Source organism: Theropithecus gelada, chromosome 1 (assembly GCF_003255815.1).
Source record: "Theropithecus gelada isolate Dixy chromosome 1, Tgel_1.0, whole genome shotgun sequence".
In the NCBI taxonomy this organism is placed as follows: Eukaryota; Metazoa; Chordata; class Mammalia; order Primates; family Cercopithecidae; genus Theropithecus; species Theropithecus gelada.
The window spans coordinates 48,239,272-48,262,981 of record NC_037668.1 but is presented as its reverse complement, the minus strand read 5'-3'; the positions used below and the strand labels follow the sequence as shown (position 1 = coordinate 48,262,981).

Genomic DNA, 23,710 nt, shown 5'->3' with positions numbered 1-23,710 from the left:
GGTGACAGAGTGAGACTCTGTCTCAGGAAAAAAAAAAAAAAGCAATAGAGGAAGGGACAGAGAGCAGTGCAGGAGGGCTTCTGAGAGTATGGTCAGGGAAGGCCTCTCTGAGGGGTGTTACTAAGCTGAGGCCTGGGAAGGTGCTTGCCAGGGAGCAGGGCACAGGCCTTGGGGCAGGGAGGAAGTGGGTTTGTCTAGGAGGCCCCAAATGTGCATCATAGCCGTTGAGGGGTAGGCAGGGCCAAATCACTTGGGACTCAGATCAAGTTGGGGAGCTTAGATTTCATCCATGAACATAGGATTCCATTAGCAGATCCTAAGCAGGGGAGACACCTGCATGGGCACCATGGCTGTGTCAGAGGTTGGGGCCAGAGTGAGAACAGAGGTGAGGACCAGGTGGCTGTTTGGATGAGAGCTGGCAGTGATAGCAAAGATGGAGAGAAGTGGGTGAATAAAAATATATTTTGTCATTGATGGATTGAGGACCATTGGGCAGAAAGGTATTTGCCAACATGGAAAGGTGTTCTTGATATATTGCTGTGTGGATAAAATAGATTGCAAACAAACGCACATATTATTAATCTGTTACAAATGCACTGAGCAGCCTGGGCATAGTGGCTCATGCCTGTATTCCCAGCACATTGGGAGGCTGAGGCTGGCAGATCACCTGAGGTCAGGAGTTCAAGACCAACCTGGCCAACATGGTGAAACCCCGTCTCTACTAAAAAAAAAAAAAAATTAACCGGACTTGGTGGTGGACCTGTAATCCCAGCTACTTGGAGGCTGCGGCAGGAGAATCGCCTGAACCTGGGGGGTGGAGGTTGCAGTGAGCCGAGATTGTGCCATTGCACTCCAACCTGGGCAACAAGAGTGAAACTCCATCTCAAAAAACAAACAAACAAACAAAAAGAAGCACTGAGAGGCTGGGTGTGGTGGCTCATGCCTGTAATCCCAACACTTTGGGAGGCCAGGGTGGGAGGATCACTTGAGTCCAGGAGTTTGAGAACAAGCTGGGCAACATAGTGAGACCCCTACTCTAGAAATTTTTTATTTATTTTTATTTTTGAGACAGAGTCTCACTCTGTCACCCAGGCTGGAGAGCAGTGGCATGATCTTGGCTCACTGCGACCCCCACTTCCCAGGTTCAAGCAGTCTCATGCCTCTGCTTCCCCAGTAACGGAGATTACAGGCACGCCACCATGCTTGGCTAATTTTTGTACTTTTGGTAGAGACGGGGTTTCGCCATGTTGGCCAGGCTGGTCTTTAACCCTGGCCTCAAGCGATCTGCCTCGGTTTCCCAAAGTGTTGGGGTTACAGGCGTGAGCCACTGCGCCTGCCCCACAAAATTTTTTTTTTAATTAGCTGATGGTGGCATGCCCATAGTCCCAGCTATTCAGGAGGCTGAGGCAGGAGGATCACTTGAACCTGGGAGTTTGAGGCTGGAATGAGCCATGATTATGCCATTGCACTCCAGCCTGGGGGACAGAGTGAGACCCTGTCTCAAAAACAAAAGAAAACAAAAAAGCATTGAGAACAGTTTAGAAAGGTCTTCACAGGCTGGGCGCGGTGGCTCAAGCCTGTAATCCCAGCACTTTGGGAGGCTGAGACGGGCGGATCACAAGGTCAGGAGATCGAGACCATCCTGGCTAACATGGTGAAACCCCATCTCTACTAAAAATACAAAAAACTAGCCGGGCAGGCGCCTGTAGTCCCAGCTACTCGGGAGGCTGAGGCAGGAGAATGGCATAAAAACCCGGGAGGCGGAGCTTGCAGTGAGCTGAGATCCGGCCACTGCACTCCAGCCTGGGTGACAGAGCGAGACTCCGTCTCAAAAAAAAAAAAAAAAAAAAAAAAAAGAAAGGTCTTCACTAGCAAGTAATTATCACAGTGTTGTACAATTGGATTATCTTGGCTTACTTATATGTTCTGTATTGTTTGAATAGCAACAAAGGAATACCTAAAGCTGGGTTTCAAAATGATGATAAAATGCTGCCTGCCCTCTGGTCCCCCCTCCCCACCAGGAGTATGAAGAGCGCCTGGCCCGGCTGAAAGCCGACTATAAGGCTGAGCAGGAGTCTCGGGCCAGGCTGGAGGAAGACATCACTGCCATGCGCAACTCATATGATGTCAGGCTGTCCACACTGGAGGAGAACCTGCGGAAGGAGACAGGTGGGCACCCCTTGCCTCTCCAGGCTGTCTCGAGGGAAGGTGGCCTCCTTTCTGCCTCACTGCAGTAACTGCATCACAGAGCATTTTCTACACCCCAGGCTCAGGTCTGTTTTATCCTCACAATGGTCCGGTAAGGTAGGTATGACAGTTATGCTCACTATATAGATGAGGAAACTGAGGCACAGAGAGGGTAAGTAAGTTGCCCATCCATGGTCACACAGCTGGTAAAGGAGAGCCAGGATTTGAACCCAGGCAGTCTGGCCCCAGAGCCAGTGTTCTCACCCACAGCACTGCACTGGGATGGCTTAGCCACGGGCTGGGCTCCAGCTCAAGGCTGACTGTGAGCTGTGAAGTACCACCCTTTCTGTAAAGGCAAGCCCCTGCCCCGAATTTCTGTGTTTTCCATTTTCTCCTCTTACTTTTGAGCCTCTCTGTTACCAAAGCAAACACATCCCATAATAAGGATTTAATCCGTAGCCACAAGTTTTTACCTATCTGGAAGTTTTTGTCTTTTTAAAAAAAAAAAAATTTTGTTTTGAGATGGAGTCTTGCTCTGTCGCCCAGGCTGGAGTGCAGTGGCATGATCTTGGCTCACTGCCACCTCTACATCCCGGGTTTAAGCAATTGTCATGCCTCAGTCTCCTGAGTAGCTGGAGTTACAGGTGCACACTACCACACCCGGCTAATTTTTGTGTTTTCAGTAGAGATGGGGTTTCGTCATGTTGGCCAGGCTGGTCTCGAACTCCTGAGCTCAAGCGGTCCACCTGCCTTGGCCTCCCAAAGTGGGATTACAGGTGTGAGCCACTGCACTTGACCTTTAGTTTTTGTCTTCTTTTTGCCACCCTAGGATGTTCTGCTGTACCAGTGTCAGTCAAACACACATGCTGCCTGGAGGTTCAGACTTCCTAGCACTCATGAATAGAGTAGAATCCAGGCCTGGAATGATGATGATACTGATCGCACCGTCGGTACCATTTGTTGCACATTACCACGTGTCGGGTAATTTACCTGCTTTACCTGTACCTTCTCACTGAGCCTCTCTTTCCCCAGTCCAGCGAGGTAGGACTCCCTGAATCTTCCCCTAACCACGTGGAAACCAAGTCTGAGAGAGATCCAGGCCATTTAGCTGGGGAGTGGATCCCATATTTCAGCAAAGAGAAATATCAAGACCCGCTTACAGGGGTCTGGGACACAGCGATGAAGAAATGGGTGGGAGGTATGAGAGGCACCGGGAGCCCCCTGAGCTGGAGCACTAAGGGGTCCATGTGAATGCAGCCCTGTCTCCACTGCAAGGGAGACGTGCTCCTGGAGGAGACCCAGGGGAAGAGGAGGGAGCCGATTCTAGCATGTTCTGCCCTTTGGAGTGTTCCCCGCAGTCCAGATTGAATATGAGGCCTCCAGCTGCTCTTTGGCTCTGACATTCATCCACAGCATTCATTTAGCTCTCGCGGATCTAGCATATCCAGTGGACAAGAGCCATGGGCCGGGCACTCCAGTGGGGGCTCCTAGGGGACCTGGACATGAAATCTGCCGAACTCCCAGCCTTGGAAGGCAACAAAGCCCCAGGAAGCCTGCCAGTGTGTGAAGAGTGGTCCTGAGGCAGGGCGTGCTGTAAGAGCCCAGCACTTAGTGGCTGTGGAGGTCAGAAAATGGAGAAATCACAGTGTTGGTCAGGGAAGGCTTCCTGGAAGAGGTGGAAGGCAGTAGGTTTGGGTTCTGATAAGAGCAGAGATGGGAAGGCAGGCAGGCTGTAGCCAGCCTCTGGAGGGCCTAGGAGGCTCTGACTCTCAAGCTGGTCTTTTAGAAACAGTGGGCTTGGGCCGGGTGCGGTGGCTCACACCTGTAATCCCAGCACTTTGGGAGGCTGAGGCGGGAGGATCACAAGGTCAGGAGATTGGACCATCCTAGCTTACACGGTAAAACCCCATCTCTACTAAAACTACAAAAAAATTAGCCAGGTGTGGTGGTGGGTACCTGTAGTCCCAGCTACTGGGGAGGCTGAGGCAGGAGAATGGCGTGAACCTGGAAGGCAGAGCTTGCAGTGAGCCGAGATTGCCCCACTGCACTCAAGCCTGGGCGACAGAGCAAGACTCCGTCTCAAAAAAAAAAAAAAGGAAAAGAAACACTGGGCTTGGGGCCACCTTCTGCGGAAGGATCTCTCATTCTGACCCTTTAAAAACCTGAAGGACGGCCGGGCGCGGTGGCTCAAGCCCATAATCCCAGCACTTTGGGAGGCCGAGATGGGCGGATCACGAGGTCAGGAGATCAAGACCATCCTGGCTAACACGGTGAAACCCCGTCTCTACTAAAAAATACAAAAAAAAAGGCCGGGCGCGGTGGCTCAAGCCTGTAATCCCAGCACTTTGGGAGGCCGAGGCGGGCGGATCACGAGGTCAGGAGATCGAGACCATCCTGGCTAACATGGTGAAACCCCGTCTCTACTAAAAATACAAAAAAAAAAAAAAACTAGCCGGGCGTGGTGGCGGGCGCCTGTAGTCCCAGCTACTCGGAGGCTGAGGCAGGAGAATGGCCTGAACCTGGGAGGCGGAGCTTGCAGTGAGCCGAGATCGCGCCACTGCACTCCAGCCTGGGTGACACAGCGCGAGACTCCGTCTCAAAAAAAAAAAAAAAAAATACAAAAAAAAACCTAGCCGGGCGAGGTGGTGGGCGCCTGTAGTCTCAGCTACTCGGGAGGCTGAGGCAGGAGAATGGCCTGAACCCGGGAGGCGGAGCTTGCAGTGAGCTGAGATCCGGCCACTGCACTCCAGCCTGGGCGACAGAGCGAGACTCCCTCTCAAAAACAAAACAAACAAACAAACAAAAAAAACCTGAAGGAATTTCTCCATTTTGCAGAGGCTGTCTTGCAGGCAGAAGTCCTCTACAAGGCTGAGGTCATGTCCAGGGCCGAGTTTGCCACCAGCTCTGAGTACCCGCCTGCTTTCCAGTATGAGACAGTGGTGAAACCCGAGGTCTTCTCCACGACTGACACTCTGCCCAGTGATGACGTCTCCAAGACTGAGGTTTCCTCCAGGTTTGCGGAGCTGCCCAATGTGGAACCCTCCAAGTCTGGGATTTCTCTGGGCTCCAGTGAGTCATCCTCACTCAAAGAAACCTCTGTGTCTGAAGCTTTCCCTGGGCCCGAGGAGCCCTCCAACGTGGAGGTCTCCATGCCCACTGTGGAGTCCAGGAGCAGATACTTCCTGGATGAGTGTGTCGGGCAGGAGGCCGCTGGGCACCAGCTGGGGGAACAGAACTACCTCCCGGAAGAGGAGTCGCAGGAGGTGCCCCTGCAGGGGTTACTAGGCCTGCGGGACCCGTTTGCCGAGGTGGAAGCCAAGCTGGCCAGACTCTCCTCCACCGTGGCCAGGACAGACGCACCCCAGGCAGACATCCCCAAGGTCCCCGTGCAGGTAGCTGATGTCATGCCTGGTGCCATGCGAACACTGAGCAGGCAGAGCTTGCCCAGGGTCTGGAGCTCACTGTCCACACACTGTTCACACACACGGCCTCTGCTGCTCAGGCCGTGGCTCCACTGTGTCCGCTGTGGCTCTGGCACTGGTGACTGATTCAGGGGCACTGGTATCCAGGGGTTGGGAAAGGAGAAGCTCTGTCTCATGCTCTGTAATTCAATAAGAAAGTTGGGGTCGAGGTGCAAGGTTATGCCAGGTGGGCACCTGTTCTGCAGATGGAGTGACAGCTGTACAGGGCGTTGCCCCGTTGCCATGGTTACAGTGAGTGTCCAGGCCTGACGGAGCCTTGGGCAACCCTCACCGGCTCGTGAGCTCCGTAGTGAGCTGGGTGGGGGGTCCGTGGGAATCCAGCCACCTTTCAGTGACCGTGAGGCTTCTGGGACACTGCTCTTCCTCTGTCCGGCCCCCTGACCAACGTCTTCTCCCTTTTCAACAACTCTCTTGTTTTAAAAAAATGTTCCTCTTGGCCAGGCACATTGGCTCACTCCTGTAATCCCAGAACTTTGGAACACCGAGGTGGGTGGATCGCCTGAGGCCAGGAGTTCAAGACCAGCCTGGCCAACATGGTGAAACCCCATTTCTACTAAAACTATAAAAATTAGCCAGGTGTGGTGGCGTGCACCTGTAATCCCAGCTACTCAGGAGGCTGAGGCAGGAGGATCACTTGAATCTGGGAGACGGAGATTGCAGTGAGTCAAGATCGCACCACTGTGCTCCAGCCTGGGTGACAGAGTGAGACTCCATCTCAAAGAAAAAAAGAGTCCTATTTTCTTCTCTTTTTGTTCTCTGCTTTCCTTTCCTTTCCTGTGTGTGTGTGTGATTGTGTGTGTGTGTCTGTGTGTGTGTATTTAGAGAGAGAGATCTCAGGTCTACCACTTCCTTGGTGTGTGACCTTTCTGGGCTTGGTTTCCTCATCTGTAAAACGATGATGCTTCAGAGGAGTGGATACAGGCAACACTCCTGGTACACAGCAGGGGCCCACCACACGCCCTGACCTGCAGCCCTTGTCCCATTTCCTCTCTTCTCTGTTCTCTCCCTCATCTCTTCCCCCACTTTGTCCTCCTTCTCTCAGGAGTGACAGGCAGGGGAGGGTAGGGGGTGGTGGGAGGCCTTGGGGAGTTGAAGTGAGGCCAGGGGTAAGGGAGCAGAGGATGGTTCTGGCCCAAATCAGCCTTCTTCCTCCCCCATCCCCTCTCTCCTCCCAGGCCCCCGTGCTGACAGACCTGCTGGAGCCCAGGGATGCCAGACCCGAAGCCGAGGCAGCTGATGACTTCCCGCCCAGGCCTGTGAGTACCTCCCTGGGTCTCCGTGTTGGGGACGGGGTTCTCTTCAACTTCCTGGGAAACTCCAGCTTGTCTTCTCCCTCCCTGCACCTCAGTTTCCTCATGCATGAGCTGAGAACAACAACCCCCGCTTTCCCCGGGCTTGTGGCCCATGGCCTGTGACCAGGCAGTATGCAGTGGGAGGAACCATCATCTTCTTATGGAGTGAAAGAGGCCTGTTGTTCTAGATGGTGGCTTTCAAACCTTCCTCAGGCTTGGTGCCCTTTGTGTAAAGCAATTGAGGCCCAGTGTATGCAAAGGACAAGGGCTGCAGGTCGGGGCTGGTAGCCCCTAAGACACCATCAGGGAACCCAGTTTGAACACCCCAGGAGAGCGAGAGGAGGCTTTAAATCTCCCCACATTTATAGAGAAGAAGACAATCTAGACTCAAGGGTGGGCTGGGCACAGGGCCTGCAGCAGACTCTCAGCAGGGCGTAGATGGAGTGGCCGGGGCAGCCCTGGCTAGGAAGTGACTCTGAGATGGGACCCAGGCGTGAAGGAGGGACGGGGGGAAGCAGCAAGCAGAGGGGACAGCAAGTGCCAAGGTCCTATGGCTGGAAAGACCGTGACTTTCTCAGCGATGGAAAAGGAGGCCAGGGTGGTGGGGGAGGCCGTGGAGGTAGGGAGCCGGCGGAGAGGAAAGTGGACTTCGCTGCTAACGCGACGGGAAGTCACGCGGGGCTCATCGGGAACGGGATGTGATCGGTTTCTATTTTAAGATGGCCCTGGCTGCCTGTGGAGACTGGATTGTGGGAGGTGAGAGAGGAAGCTGGGAGCTTTCCTCCCAGCGTGGGGGTGTCAGTGGGAATAGCAGCAGTAAGAACTCAACGGGGCGTGTTTTTGTGTCACTGGTGTCCCTGAGCTGGAGGTGATCTGTCGGGGCTGCAGCAGGCGGAATGGCCCGGTCTGGGACTGAGCCGCCTGGGAGACATCGGGCGTGGGGGAGGGGGTGGCCTTCCCACCTCCACCTGGGTTTCTCTTCACGCTCAGGAGGTAGATCTGGCCTCCGAAGTGGCCTTGGAGGTGGTGCCGACGGCAGAGCCTGGCGTGTGGTTGGAGACTGAGGCCCCAGTGTCCGTGGTGGCTCAGCCTCAGTCCCTGCCAGCCACAGCCTGTGTGAAGAGGGAGAGTGTGGGCATGGAGGTGGCAGTGCTGACCGATGACCCGCTGCCCGTCGTGGACCAGCAGCAGGTGCTGGCCCGGTAAGCAGCAGAGCATGGGGCCGGCGCGACCCCACGGTGGGGTGGGAAGGGGCTGCATTCCAGGATGGAGGCAGGGGTGCCATAGCTTCCTCCCAGCTCTCCCTTCTAACGTGGCAGGGCGGCCCTGATTCGTCGCCAGGCACAGTGGGGACTGGGCGGGCAGGGCTCTGCTCTGGAAGCTACACAGGCTGCCACCAGCATCCCTTGTCAGGCCTGCTGGCCTTCAGGTTTCAGGAATCCCAGGGCAGAGTATCACAGGCTTTTCTCCCATCCCAGCCAAGCCCCCAGCCCCCTGGCCTCCAGTGCCCTCCCGGATGTGATACCCACTCACCCACAGGACAAGTCATCCCCAGGCACTCTCTGAGACCACCTGGGGAGCTGGCCTTTCCTCACTTGCCGTGTGGCTTTGTTAGGTTGCTTAACTTTTCTGAGCCTCAGTTCTCACTTCTGTTAATGATGTCAGCCCAACCTCCATGCTACAGTCATCCAGGGGTTCAGTGGGGGAGACCCAGTCCCAGAGGCCACAGTTCAAACACTAACTGAATGACTCCTGAGTGCTGGGCACAGGACGCAAGGATGAGCAAGCTGCTGCCCCAGTCCCAAGGGCCCACAGGCCAGGGCGGGGGACAGGCAGAGCCAAGAGGGTCCTGTTCTCTAGCAGTTCCCAGCCTGCCTCCTCCACTAGCTCTGCCACCTCAGGCCAACTTGAAACCTCTCTGTGCCTTCGCTGCCCATCTTCAGAATGGGCGATATCAATAGTCTCAGCGTGAGAAGCTTGTGGTGAGGGTCAAAACAAGGCATTGCCTGCAACGTGGCAGCCCCGTGCTGGGCACGCAGTAAACACTTGGCACGTGTCCTGGCTATTTTCGCAGTGTGCTGTGGAGGGAAGGCTGAGGGGGGGTGCGCTTCACAGAAGGGGAGATACCTGAATAAGGTTTGCTGCAGGGGTGGCATCCTAGAGAAAGGGCACAGCACTTGCAAAGGTGGGACCCGGCCTGGGCGTTTGGAGATGTGTAAGCAATGAGTGAAAGCTGGAGTGAACCGGGGAGGGGTGCAGGGGAGCTGGAGGGAGGACCCTGTGTACCCTCCTTGGGTGCTTGGCTCGACCCACAGCAGGATTTGTTTTTTCTTTTTCTTTTTCTTTTTCTTTTTTTTTTTGAGACGGAGCCTTGCTCTGTCGCCCAGGCTGACTGGAGTGCAGTGGCGTGATCTCAGCTCACTGCAACCTCTGCCTCCTGGGTTCAAGCCATTCTCATGCCTCAGTCTCCCAAGTAGCTGGGATTACAGGTGTGCACCACCACGCCTGGCTAATTTTTATATCGTTAGTCGAAATGGGGTTTAACCATGTTGGCTAGGCTGGTCTCAAACTCCTGACCTCAAGTGATTCGCCTGCCTAGGCCTCCCAAAGTGCTGGGATTACAGGCGTGAGCCACCGCACCCAGCCCCGCAGCAGGATTTTAAACAGAGCAGTGACATGGACGTGGTTCCCTTTTGCACCGGCTGCCATGGAGCCTGAAGTGGTTAGAGCCTGGCTGCTCGGGTTGCAAAGTTCTATTTTTTTCCTGAGCATGATCCTCTCCTCCTTTTGTGAATCCTTATCAAGCCTCTGGGCTACTCACTCCCTTTGGAAAGAGGCAGGGTTTGAAAAATTTTTGTGTTGCTTCATTAGACAGTGGGAGGTGGCAATTCCCGTAAGCTTTTCTCTATAGTTATTTAAAATTTGTATCTTTTTTTTTGGGGGGGGGGCATTGGTGCATTTTTATTGATTTTTTAAAATTTATTTTATTTTATTTTATTTTTTGGTAGAGATGGAGTCTCTCCATGTTGCCCAGGCTGGTCTCAAGCTCCCGGGCTCAAGCAGCCTACCTGCCTCAGCCTCCCCAAGCGTTGGGATTATAGGCGTGAGCCACTGCACCCGGCCTAAAATTTGTACGTTTAAAGGACAAAACTCTAACCATTTTTGAGCATTTTGAATATAATAGTCTTAACAATGTATTGTGCGTGTCCCTCCCTGATTAAATATTGTGCATTGAGTGCATTGAACATTTTTCATAACCCAGGGTTCTTATCATCATGCCAGTGGCCTCAGACACAGAACGCACCTGCTCAGCTGCAGGGAGCACCAGCGTGGGAAGTCCGCGGGTCAGGGGTGGGTTAGCTGAGCCCACAGGAAGATTCCCGCCCTGACCCACCACGGTGGTTGAGTGCGCAGGCAGGGAGTTGGGCAGGAGTCCTGGTTGTGACCCTGAGCAAGCAGCGTCCTGTCGCTGAGCCTCGGTTTCCCTCCCTGTGAAGTGGGGTCGTTGGAAGGATTTGGTGGGCTCACGCGTAGCCTGGAGCCTGCCAGATGGCACGTGCTCGGTGATGAGCAGATATTTTCTTGTTTGCTTTTTCCTCTGTGCCGGCAGTCTGCAGCTGTTGGAGCAGCAGGTGGTGGGTGGAGAGCAGGCCAAGAACAAGGACCTGAAGGAGAAGCACAAGCGGCGTAAGCGCTACGCAGACGAGCGCAGGAAGCAGCTGGTGGCTGCCCTGCAGAACTCGGATGAGGACAGCGGGGACTGGGTGCTGCTCAATGTCTATGACTCCATCCAGGAGGAAGTCCGGGCCAAAAGCAAGCTGCTGGAGAAGATGCAGAGGAAGGTGAGGCCCAGGTGCAGCCCCCCATGCCCAGCTGTCCAGAGATGGGTGAGACCCCCATCCAGGCATCCCTACACCTTGTGGGAAGCCAGGCAGCCCTCTACTCTTTACACAGCAGGCATGCATGCATTTATTATTTATTTTCAGAGACAGGGTCTCTCTGTGTCGCCCAGGCTGGAGTGCAGTGGTACAGTCAGCTCACTGCAGCCTCCACCTCCCAGAATCGAGCCATCTTCCCTGTCTCAGTCTCCCGAGTAGCTGAGACTACAGGTGTGCACCACCGCACCTGGCTACTGTATGAAATTTTTTGGACAGGCAGGGTCTCACCATATTGCCCAGGCTGGAAAGCACTTATTAAGTGCCTGCAGTGTGGCACACCCTGTTCTGATGCTGGCAGGCAGAGCAGTCACAGGGACAGATGTGTCCCTGTCACTGTGCAGCTTGTCTCCCAGTGTGTGTGTTGTGTGTGTGTGCATGCATGCGGATATGTTGTGTGTGTGTGTACATGCATGTGTGTATGTGTTGTGTGTGTGCGCGTGTGGGTGTGTGTGTGTAAGAAATAACACAGCAGAGAAATAAGCAAGAGAATATCGAGGAGTGGTCAGTACTGTGAAGAGAATACCAGAGTGAGACAACTCCGTTTTTATGTTTTCATTTTTGTAGATGATTAAGTGCACACATTACAAATGCACAACTTGATTCATTTCTATAAAGTGCTTTCCACAAAGCATGCTCATGAAACAAGCACCCAGACTGGGAACCTTAGAAGGACCTGGGCTACCACAGGTCGGGGACAGGGACGTTCTCCTGGAGGTAGAGACTTCTGGGAGAACTGAGAGAGAGAGAACCAGCCCTGGGTGGCGTGAGGAGGAGCATTGGGATGGCGCCTGAAGCAGGAGAGAGGTCAGCATGTTCTAGGAGCAGAGAGTGGGCAGATGCGGCTGGAGAAAGGGAGTGAGGCCGGAGTCAGGGAGAGTGCGATTCTGCCCGCGGCGAGGGTTACATATGCTGCCTTTGGAGCTTTCTCTGTGCTGTCTGGGTTTCCTGATCCTCATGATGGCTCCTTGGCCATCTTCAGGGTCCTCCCCACCCCTCCCTGCCCCCACCACCGTCCTGGCAGCCAAAGGATCTTGCCGAGCATAAAACTTTTTGTCTCTTTGGGCTGGGCATGGTGGCTCTCACCTGTAATCTCAGCACTTTGGGAGGCTGAGACTGGCGGATCACCAGAGGTCAGGAGTTCAAGACCAGCCTGGCCAACATGGTGAAACGCCATCTCTACCAAAGAAAAATATAAAAATTAGTCCGGCCTGGTGGCGCATGCTGTAATCCCAGCTACTCAGGAGGCTGAGGCAGGAGAATCACTTGACTCTGGGAGGTGGAGATTGCAGTGAGCTGACATCACGCCACAGCACTCCAGCCTGGGTGACAGAGCGACACTCCGTTTCAAAAACAAAACAACAAAACAAAACCTTTTTGCCTCTTTAACCTCCTTAGTTTTTTATTTTCTTGGCTTTTTTTTTTTTTTTTTTTTTTTTTGAGACAGAGTCTCACTCCGTCGCCCAGGCTGGAGTGCAGTGGTGTGATCTCGGCTCACTGCAAGCTCCGCCTCCTGGGTTCACCCCATTCTCCTGCCTCAGCCTCCCCAGTAGCTGGCACTACAGGCACCTGCCACCACGCCCGGTTAATTTTTTATATTTTAGTAGAGACGGGGTTTCACCATGTTAGCCAGGATGGTTTCCATCTCCTGACCTCATGATCTGTCCGCCTCGGCCTCCCAAAGTGCTGGGATTACAGGTGTGAGCCACCATGCCTGGCCCTTCTTGGCTATTTTTATGTCTTTTCTTAATGCTCCTTGTTATATTTCCAGTTGAATTCATTCTCACGTAGATATCTTGAATTAGGTCTACATTTCTAATATTTTTTCCTTTCTTTTCATTAATGTCCTATTTCGTATCTTCTTGATTTTTTTGTCCCTCTCTAAGTTTTTCGATTTTGGATTAGAAATGTTCATACCTGTGACTGCCTGTTTAAGAACATTTTATTCAAATGTATTCTAATTGGGGTTATTTTTTAGTTTTTAGTTTTAAGAGTCTCACTCTGTCACCCAGGCTGAAGTGCAGTGGCACGAGCATAGCTCACTATAACCTTGAACCCTTGGGCTCAAACAATCCTCCCGCCTCAGCCTCCCAAACTGCTGGGGTAGGTGTGAGCCACTGCATCCGGCCTTGTGTTACATTTTTAATCTGCTGGCTAGGTTCTGTGAGCTTGTACTTTCGGGGAGAATTTTCTTCACTGAAATGTTTTGATTTTTATTTTCTGTTTCTTCTAGTAGCTTTGGTTAGACACATCTGTTCTTTCCTTCTTTTCTGTTTACTCTGTGATGTCTTGTTTTTCTGGACTATCAATAACAGCTGAAGGCAGAGATGAAGGTTGGGGTGGTATCTTAGGTTTTTTCATTCAATAGCACACTCTTCTCTTTGTATAGTGAAGTGTAGTTTTAAATAGAACTCTAGGCCGAGCACAGTGGCTCATGCCTGTAATCCTAGCACTTTGGGAGGCTGAGGTGGGCGAATTGCTTGAGCCTGGGAGGTGGAACTTGCAGTGAGTGGAGATCATGACATTGCACGCCAGCCTGGACAGCAGCATGAAACCCTGTCTCAAATTAATCGATCAATCAATCTCTGATTTGTTTCCTATTACTGTGTTAACAAATTACTATACATTTATTTACTTAATATACACAAACATACCATCTCACAGTTCTGTAGGTCAAAGTCTCGGTACAGTGGGGCTGGCTTCTCTGCTTAGAATTCCACGAGGCTGAAATCAAGGTGTTAGTGGGGCTGGACTTCCTTCAGGAGGTTCTAGGGGAAGAATCCTTGTCCACACTCATTTCAGGTGTTGGCAGAATTTAGTTCAATGAGGTGATTTGCGGCGCTGAAGTCTTCATCTTTTTGCTGACTGTCGGCCACTCTTGGCTTCTAGACACTGCCTGCACTCCTGGGCTCCTGGACCCCTGCAAAGACAGCCAGGGTGGGGAGCAGTCCCTCTCACGCGTGGAATCTCTCTGACTCCACTCCTGCCTCATCTTTCAGAAACATCTTTTCTACCACATCGCTCCTGCCTGCCTCTCTGCCTTCCTCTGTTGCTTTTATTTTTATTTTTCATTTTATTTTGAGATAGGGTCTCGCTCTGTTGCCCAGGCTGGAGTGCAGTGGCACAATCATAGCTCACTGCAGCCTTGACCTCCTGGGCTCAAGAAATCCTCCTGCCTCAGCCTCCTGAGTAGCTGGGACTACAGGTACGCATCACCACGCCTGGTTAATTTTTTTTTTTTAATTATTTTTTGTAGAGAAGGGGTCTTGCTATGTTACCTAGGCTGGTCTCAAACTCCTGGGGGTCTTGCTATGTTACCCTGGCTGTCCCAGGCTCAAACGATTCTCTTGCCTCAGCCTCCCAAGTAGCTGGGACCGCAGGCGCATGCCACTGCACCCAGCTAATTGTTTTGTAGAGAAGGGGTTTTGCCATGTTGCCCAGGCTGGTCTCGAACTCCTAAGCTCAAATGATCTGCCCGCCTCAGCCTCCCAAAGTGCCGGGATTACAGGCATCAGCCACCGGACCCGGCTGCAAAGTCTTTTTTTTTTTTTTGCCAAGGAAGATACCATATTCACAGGCACAAAAATAGGGGGCAGAAATCTTGGGGGTGAAAGGAAAGCTTGTTTTTTTTGGTGGTTTTTGTCTTTTGTGGTTTTTCTCTTGTTTCTGCAGGACTTTCAGTTTCCACATCAAGGGTGCTTCCCACTTCTAAATGCTGCACCTTCTGGAGACTAACTCCTCTGGTCCTGCGCACATGCTGATCTCTTCCATCAGTTTCTCATTTTCAGGTTTCAGATCTGTTTTTAGGATTTTCTTGCTCCTTGTGGAGGGACTGCACCCTGCCTTCCATCACCTCATTCCTCCTCGCCCCATGCTGTCCTGGGTGCTCTCTGCTTACCCAGGTTCAGGGGCTGTCTGCTGGACTTGAGGGTTTATCTCTGTACTTCCATGTAATTCAAAGCTTCCAGTGTTCTCTGTCTTCAGGTCAGGCTGTAGGCTGGTTAAGGGTGGTTTTATTTTTCTCTCCTGGTTCTTCTGTATGTTTTTTTGGAGGTCTTATGGGAGAGATTCAGACTTAGATGGATCTTTTCATCCTAAGGCACCTAGAGAGCTGTTTTTTGTTTGTTTGTTTGTTTGTTTTATAAGGAAATATGTATGTATGTTTGTGTACACACTGACATGGTTTGGCTGTGTCCCCACCCAAACCTCATCTTGATTTATAGCTCACATAATTCTCATGTGTTGTGGGAGGGACCCGGTGGGAGATAATTGAATCATGGGGTCCGTTTCCCATGATTCAATTATGATTCATGCTTTTGTGGTAGTGAATGAGTCTCATGAGAGCTGATGGTTTCGCTTGGTTCTGATTTTCCTTTTGCCTGCCACCATGTAAGACGTGCCTTTCACCTTCCACCGTGATTTTGAGGCTGCCCCAGGCATGTGGAACTGTGAGTGCATTAAACTTCTTTTTCTTTATAAATTACCCAGTGTTGGGTATGTCTTTATGAGCTTTGTGAAAATGGACCAATACACACACACAAGCACTCAGGCTTCTAGACACTGCCTGCACTCCTGGGCTCCTGGACCCCTGCAAAGACAGCCAGGGTGGGGAGCAGTCCCTCTCACGCGTGGAATCTCTCTGACTCCACTCCTGCCTCATCTTTCAGAAACATCTTTTCTACCACATCGCTCCTGCCTGCCTCTCTGCCTTCCTCTGTTGCTTTTATTTTTATTTTTCATTTTATTTTGAGATAGGGTCTCACTGTGTTGCCAGAATGGAGTACAGTGGCACAATCATAGCTCACTGCAGCTCTTTCTTAGATAAAAGTAGCTCTAGTGCACGCTTTCTGCTACCTAGCTTTCCTCACGTAACAACATATAGTATCCTGAAGGCCACAGCAGTATGGAAAGATACTCCTCATTCTTTTTTGTTTTTGAGATGGCATCTCGCTCTGTTGCCCAAGCTGGAGTGCAGTGGCCCAATCTCAGCTCACTGCAATCTCTGCCTCCTGGGTTCAAGAGATTCTCCCACCTCAGCCTCCCGAGTAGCTGGGACTACAGGTGTGCACCACCCATGCCCGGCTAATTTTTCTATTTTTTAGTAGAGATGAGGTTTCACCATGTTGGCCAGACTGGTCTTGAACTCCTGATCTCAGGTGATCCACCCACCTCAGCCTCCCAAAGTGCTGGGATTACAGATGTGAGCCACTACGCCTGGCCGCCTCATTCTCTGACAGCTACATAGCTCTCCATCGTGAGTCTGGATCATTGCTTATTGAGTCAGTCCTCTCTTGATAAACACTTGGGGTGTTTCCAATATCTTGTAATAATAAAGGCTGCTGTAGTAAACAGCCTGTGCATATGACTTCTGTATTCTTGGTAGGTTTCTCTAGAATCCATTCCTCGAACTGGGGATGCTGGAACAAATGGTAATGCAAGTGTGATTTTGCTCGATGTCACTAGATAGGCCAACTTCTCCTCCATAAGGATTGTATTGTTTGGTATTTCCACTAGCATGTATCCATGTGTTTCTCACCAACAGAGTATATTTACAAAAGCCTGGATTTTCTTTTTCTTTTCCCTTTTTTTTTTTTTTTTTGAGACGGAGTCTTGCTCTATCGCCCAGGCTGGAGTGCAGTGGTGCGATCTCGGCTCACTGCAAGCTCCGCCTCCCAGGTTCACGCCATTCTCCTGCCTCAGCCTCCCGAGTAGCTGGGACTACAGGCACCCGCCACCACTCCCGGCTAATTTTTTGTATTTTTAGTAGAGACGGGGTTTCACCATGTTAGCCAGGATGGTCTCGATCTCCTGACCTCGTGATCCACCCATCTCAGCCTCCCAAAGTGCTGGGATTACAGGCGTGAGCCACCACGCCCAGCTCTTTTTCTTTTTTGAGACGAGGTCTCACCCTGCTGCTCGTGCTGGAGTGCAGTGGCACGATCACAGCTCACTGCAACTTCAGCCTCCTGGGCTCAGGTGATCCTCCTACCTCAGCCTCCCAAATAGCTGGGACTACAGGCGTGCATCACCATGTCTGGCTGATTTTTGTGTTTTTTGTAGAGACAGGGTTTCACCATGTTGCCTGGGCTGGTCTCAAACTCCTGGGCTCAAGTGATCCTCCTGCCTTGGCCTCCCAAAGTGCTAGGATTACAGGCGTGGGCCACTGCATCCGGCCCCCAAAACTTGGATTTTTACCACTTTGTTAGGTGAGAAATAATATCTTAGTGTTGATTTTTTGTTGTTTATTTTATTTTATTTTTCTGAGATGGAGTTTCGCTCTTGTTGCCCAGGCTGGAGTGCAATGGTGCAATCTTGGCTCACCGCAACCTTTGCTTCCCAGGTTTAAGTGATTCTCCTGCCTCAGCGTCCCAAATAGCTGGAATTATAGGCATGTGCCACCATGCCTGGCTAATTTTTTAAATTTAATAGAGATAGGGTTTCACCATGTTGGTCAGGCTGGTCTCAAACTCCTGACCTCAGGTGATCTGCCCGCCTCGGCCTCCCAAAGTGCTGGGATTACAGGCGTGAGTCACCGTGCCCAGCATCAGTGTAGTTTTAATTTGCATTTTTCTTATTGTAAGCAGTGTTGAATACTTTTTCGTATGTTTTGTGGCCATTTGTAGTTTTTCTCCAAACTATTTTTATCTCTTTTGCTCATTTCTCTATTAAGGTGGTGGTTCTTTTTCTTTTCCACATGTAGAAACTCTTTATACACTAGGAATATTAACTCTTGGTCTGTGATATAAATTGTAAATTTTTTTCCAGTTTGTCTTTTGTCTTTTACTGTGCTTTATGATATTTTTGCCATATGAAAATCTTCAATTTTTAGATTTTGTCAAATTGACCAACTATTAAAAAATTATTGCATATTCATTTTCAATCATAGTTGGGAAAATTCCCTCATGTTTTTTCTAGAACTTCTATGGTTTCATCTTTTTTACATTTAAATCTCTGATCCTTAATCTGTCACAAGGGTGGAGAAAAAAAGTAAATCTCTGATGTAGTTGGAGTTTATCCTGGCACATGTGTGAGGAGCTGATTTGATATTATCTTTTCTTTTTTTCTTTTTCATTTTTTTGAGACAGAGTCTCAGGCTGGAGTGCAGTGGCATGATTTCTGCTCACTGCAACCTCCACCTCCTAGGTTCAAGTGATTCTCATGGCTCAGCCTCCTGAGTAGCTGGGATTACAGATGTGCACCGCCACACCCAGCTATTAAAAAAAAAAAGTATAAAACTTATATTCCAAAAACAATGAAAAAAATGTGAAAGCAATTAAGAAAACCGAAATAAATGGAAAGATATCTCATGTTCATATGAATTGGCAGAGTCGTATTGGTGAGAGGTCAGTACTCCTCAAATTGATCTATAGATTGAAGGCAATCCCTATCAGAGTTTCCGCTGGTTTCTTTGCAGAAATTGATAAGCTGATCCTAAAGTTCACAATGAAATTCAAGGGACTCAAAATAGCCAAAACAATCTTGAAAAGAACAAAATCAGGGGAATCACACTTCCTGGTTGCAAAGCTTTGCTACAAAGCTACAGTAATCAAGACAGTGTGGTACTGGCGTGAGAACAGACACACAGATCAATGGAATACAATTGAGCATCCAGAAATAAACCCTCATATTTACAGTTATCAATTATTATTTTTTTTTTTTGAGATGGAGTGCAGTGGTGCAATCTTGGCTCACTGCAACCTCTGCCTCTTGGGTTCAAGCAATTCTCCTGTTTCAGCTTCCCAAGTAGCTGGGACTACAGGCACATGCCACCACACCTGGCTAATTTTTGTATTTTTTAGTAGAGATGGGGTTTCACCATATTGGTCAGGCTGGTCTCGAACTCCTGACCTCAGGTGATCCACCTGCCTCAGCCTCTCAAAGTGCTGGGATTACAGGACTGAGCCACCACATGCAGCCTGTCAACTGATTTTTGATAAGGATGCCAAGATAATTCAGTGGCAGAAGGACAGTCTTGTCAATAAATGGTGCAGGGACAACTGGATATTCACATGCCAAAGAATAATGTTGGACCCTTACCTCACACTGCATACAAAAATTAACTCAAAATGGATCAAAACCTAAATGTAAGAGCCAAAACTGTAAAACTCTTGGAAGAAAACGTAGGTGTAAATCTTTGTTACCTTGGATTAGGCAGTGGTTTCTCAGGTATGACACCAAAAGCACAAGTCACTTAAAAAAAAAAAAGGGATAAATTGGATGGTGCAGTGGCTCATGCCTATCATCCCAGCACTTTGGGAGGCCAAAGTGGGAGGATCGCTTGAACCCAGGAGTTCAAGACTAGCCTCGATAACATGGGGGAAACCCTGCCTCTACAAAAAATTTAAAAAATATTAGCCAGAAGTGGTGGCATGCACCTGTAGTCCCAACTACTCGGGAGACTGAGGACTGGGAGAGAGGGAGGACTGGAAGGTCGAGGCTACAGTGAACCAAGATCACGCCACTGCACTCCAGCTTGGTGACAGTGAGAATTGTATGGCATATGAATTACATGAATTACGTCTCAAGAAAACTGTTATAAAAATTATCGTGCTGGGTGCAGTTGCTCATGCCTGTAATCCCAGGACTTTGAAAGGCTGAGGCAGAAAGACCACTTGAGGCCAGGAACTCCAGACAAGCCTGGGCAACACAGGGAGATCCTGTCTCTGCAATAAATTAAAAAATTAGCAGGGTGTGGTGGCTCACACCTGTAGTCCCAGCTACTTGGGAGGCCGAAGTGGGGGGATTGCTTGAGCCCAGAAGGTCGAGGCCGCAGTGAGCTGAGAAGGTGCCCCTGCACTCCAGCCTGGGCAACAGAGTGAGACCCTGTCTCTAAAAAAAAAACAACAAACAAAAATTATTGTGCGTGATTCCAGATGTCCAAATATATATAATGATTATTATACCCACTAACACCATGTGCTTACTACCCAGTCTAAGAAATGCAGCAGGGCCGGGCTCGGTGGATCACACCTGTAATCCCAACACTTTGGGAGGCCAAGGCGGGCAGATCACCTGCGGTCAGGAATTTGAGATCAGCCTGGCCAACATGGTGAAGCCCTGTCTCTACTAAAAATACAAAAAAATGAGCTGAGTGTGGTGACTCAAGCCTGTAGTCCCAGCTACTCGGGTGCTGGGGCATAACAGTCGCTCAAACCCTGGAGGCAGAGGTTGTAGTGAGCTGAGATCTCGCCACTGCACTCCAGCCTGGGCGACAGAGTGAAATCTGTCTCAAAAAAAGAAAAAAAAATGGAGCAGGCTGGGCCACTGTGGCTCATGCATGTAATCCCAGCACTTTAGAAAGCTGAGATGGGGCCGGGCGCGGTGGCTCAAGCCTGTAATCCCAGCACTTTGGGAGGCCGAGACGGGCGGATCATGAGGTCAGGAGATCGAGACCATCCTGGCTAACACGGTGAAACCCCGTCTCTACTAAAAAATACAAAAAAAAACTAGCCGGGCGAGGTGGCGGGCGCCTGTAGTCCCAGCTACTCGGGAGGCTGAGGCAGGAGAATAGCGTAAACCTGGGAGGCGGAGCTTGCAGTGAGCTGAGATCCGGCCACTGCACTCCAGCCTGGGTGACAGAGCGAGACTCCGTCTCAAAAAAAAAAAAAAAAAAAAAAAAAAGAAAGCTGAGATGGGAGGACTGCTTGAGTCTAGGAGTTTGAGACCAGCCTGGTCAACAAAGTGAAACCTTGTCTCTATTTAAAGCAAACAAACAAACAAAACAAAAGAAATGGAACATTGTTAATCCAGTTGAAACCCCTGTGCACCAGCCTCTCTGTGGCTGTCCTGCCCACCCGTGTCCTGCCAGCTGTTCTCAAATGGGTATCAGTGCATGAATTCAAACATCCTTCTTATTTATTTATTTATTGTGAGAGAGAGTCTCACCCTGTCGCCCAGGCTGGAGTGCATTGGTGCGATCTTGGTTCACTGCAACCTTCACCTCCCGGGTTCAAGCAATTCTCCTACCTCAGCCTCCCAAACAGCTGGGATTACAGGTGCCCACCACCACACCTGGCTATTTTTTTGTATTTTTAGTGGAGATGGGATTTCACCATGTTGGCTAGGCTGGTTTCAAACTCCTGACCTCAAATGATCCACCCGCCTTAGCCTTCCAAAGTGCTGGGATTACAGGTGTGAGCCACCGTGCCCAACCTCAAACATCCCTCTTTACTAATCAAACTGAACCTGCTCTTTGAGGAAACAGACTGTGTACCAGGGAGTCTTGGGGCTCAGGGAGAGGGTGGTTATGGCTGGGGCTGGCAGTCACCTGTGCTCAGGAGGGAATGGGGGACCAGTCTGGCAGACTTGAGCAGGAGACCAAAAGGATCTGGATTGATCAAATCAAGGTGGGTCTTACTCTTAGGTCCAGTGTTTGTCACACCGTAACACAGGGCTGTAGCAGTGGGAGAGTGAGGATTGTCAATCGGAGAGTTTGTGCCTGTTGTCCTCCTTAGAGATGTCACTTGTGCCGTTCTCTGAGATCCTTTAGAACTGTGGTGTTAGATGTGGGACCTTCTAAAAGGCCCCTGAATGAAATGTACACTAGGGGATAGTGACTGAGGGCTGGCTGTTGGAGTTGCTGATCAACTTTTGCCCTGCATTTTGCAGGGCTGGGGGGACACATTAGGTGCTCATTTAAATGCCAGGTGGCGAGGCAGCAAGGTGGTTGGATAGACGGAAGGATTGGTGGGTGTGAGAGAAGGTGGATGGATGGATGGAGGGAAGGATGGCTGGATGGATGGTGGGGATGAGAATGGATGGCTGATCAGGCCAGTGAACAGATGATGTGTGGCTGCTGGCCGGACAGTGAGTGGACAGGGCGGTTAGATGGAACGGGAGGTATCTTTCCCTGCTCACTGCCTGTCATCCTTTGCTTTCAGCTTCGGGCAGCAGAGGTGGAGATCAAAGATCTGCAGTCCGAGTTTCAGCTGGAGAAGATCGATTACTTGGCCACCATCCGCCGGCAGGAGCGTGACTCCATGCTCTTGCAGCAAATCCTGGAGCAGGTGCAGCCCCTGATTCGCAGGGACTGTAACTACAGCAACCTGGAGAAGATTCGGCGTGAGTCCTGCTGGGACGAAGATAATGGCTTCTGGAAGATCCCACAGCCCGTCATCACAAAAACCAGCCTCCCAGTAGGTCAGGAGCTTGGCTGGCCCTTGCCCTCCCCTCCCTCCTTCACGGTTCACCATCCTGCAGACTGGCAGGGAGCGAGGGCCTGTCCTTGCAGGCTGTGGGTGTAGCAGACACGTGGGCCTGGGTATCTAACGCGTCAGGACTCTGAGAAAGTGGTGTGTTTTCACACTGTCTGGAGGCAGACAGATGTGGGTTGGAATTCTGGCAGCACCACTGCCTGTGTGCCCTTTTTGGGACTCGGTGTCCTCATCTGTGAAATGGGGATGAATAACAGCACCTTTCTTAAAGTTGCTGTAAGGCTTGAACTGTGTTAACAGGCCAGGTATGGTGGCTCACGCCTGTAATCCCAGCACTTTGGGAGGCTGAGGCTGGCAGATCGCTTGAGTCCAGGAGTTCGAGATCAGCCTGGCCCACGTGATGAAACCCTGTCTCTAAAAAAAAATACAAAAATTAGCCAGGCGTGGCAGTGTGTACCTGTAGTCCCACCTACTTGGGGGGCTGAGGCGAGAGGATTGCTTGAGCCTGGGAAGTCAAGGCTGCAGTGAGCCAAGATTGTGCCACTGCATTCCAGCCTGGGTGACAAAGTGAGACCCTGTCTCAAAACAAACAAACCCCCGAAAAACAAAAACCAGAAATGTGTTAATACACATGAAACGCTTAGAGCAGTGCCTGGCACATAGTGAGTGCTTGCTACATGTTATCCTAATGAGCATTGCCACTGGTTCATCCTTACAACAGCCCTAAGAAGGACAGGTCTTCTACCCCTTTCACATAGGAGCACACAATCTCAGACGGTCTAAAGTCACAGTCACAGCAGTGAGTGGGAGGACCATAGATCGAAACCCACAGTGCAGAGTTTCAGGCCTGGTTCAGCTTCCGCTCTTGCTGCTGACCTCACGTGTGACGTTCCGAAGATCACTGTCCCTCTCTGGGCTTCTTTACAAAGAAGGGGTTGGATGAGATGACCTTGAAGGCCTCCTCACCTCTGATGAGTCTCAGAGTAAAGCCAGACATGCTGTGGCTCTTTCTCCAGCCATGGACCTGACTCTGCGCATTTGGGGAGCCCACAGTGCCCCCCAGGAGTCCTCCCTCTTGCTCAGAGTGTTCATCCAGGTCCGACATCTCTGATATTTATAGATGGCATTGACATTATCCCTGCTGAGACCCCAGCCCGCTCCATTTCCCACATGCTCTCGGATGCAGCAGCCTTCCTGTCTGTCCCCACCCTTGCCTGCTGTCTTGCCTGGAAGCCCCTTGGCTGCTATCTTGCCTGGAAGCAGATGAGGGTCTTCTCTGGTGTCTGAGCCCCTCCTGCTGTCTGTTTCTTAAAATTATCCCTTGGCTTGGGCTGGGAAGTGTCCTCCCCTGTTTAAGCCTGAGCCAGGCCTGACCCCCACCTCCACCTGTGCCCTCCTCTGGGCCTTGCACCAGGCAGCAGTGACTTCAGCTTTTGTTTTCTCATAGCAGTTTCAACTGGGCCACAGAACAAACCAGCCCGCAAAACCTCTGCAGCAGACAACGGCGAGCCGAACATGGTGAGGACTCCCTCCCGGTGGGGAGAAGGAGTGGGGTGTTGGGGGCTGGGAGGGCTCTGCCCCCAGTGCCGTGGGTCAGCGTTACTGCAGAGAGTTGGTCTTCTACTTTCCTCCTGCCTAAGGATTAAAGAAGGGGCCAAGGC

General features: G+C 50.9%; 1 protein-coding gene across 3 annotated transcripts in view; it reads left to right on the top strand.

Moving 5' to 3' along the window:
- Positions 1 to 23,710, top strand: part of KIF17 (kinesin family member 17) — a 55,337-nt gene that overhangs the window by 25,377 nt on the left and 6,250 nt on the right. For 2 of the 3 annotated variants that reach the window (XM_025398207.1, XM_025398191.1), the window contains exons 7-13: positions 2,022 to 2,169; positions 5,023 to 5,579; positions 6,845 to 6,925; positions 7,952 to 8,163; positions 10,572 to 10,803; positions 21,777 to 22,035; positions 23,497 to 23,567. In XM_025398207.1, the coding sequence (XP_025253992.1) occupies positions 2,022 to 2,169; positions 5,023 to 5,579; positions 6,845 to 6,925; positions 7,952 to 8,163; positions 10,572 to 10,803; positions 21,777 to 22,035; positions 23,497 to 23,567 (1,560 nt within the window). The remainder of the gene's footprint in view (positions 1 to 2,021; positions 2,170 to 5,022; positions 5,580 to 6,844; positions 6,926 to 7,951; positions 8,164 to 10,571; positions 10,804 to 21,776; positions 22,036 to 23,496; positions 23,568 to 23,710) is intronic. The other variant, XM_025398198.1, reaches the window with a different exon arrangement.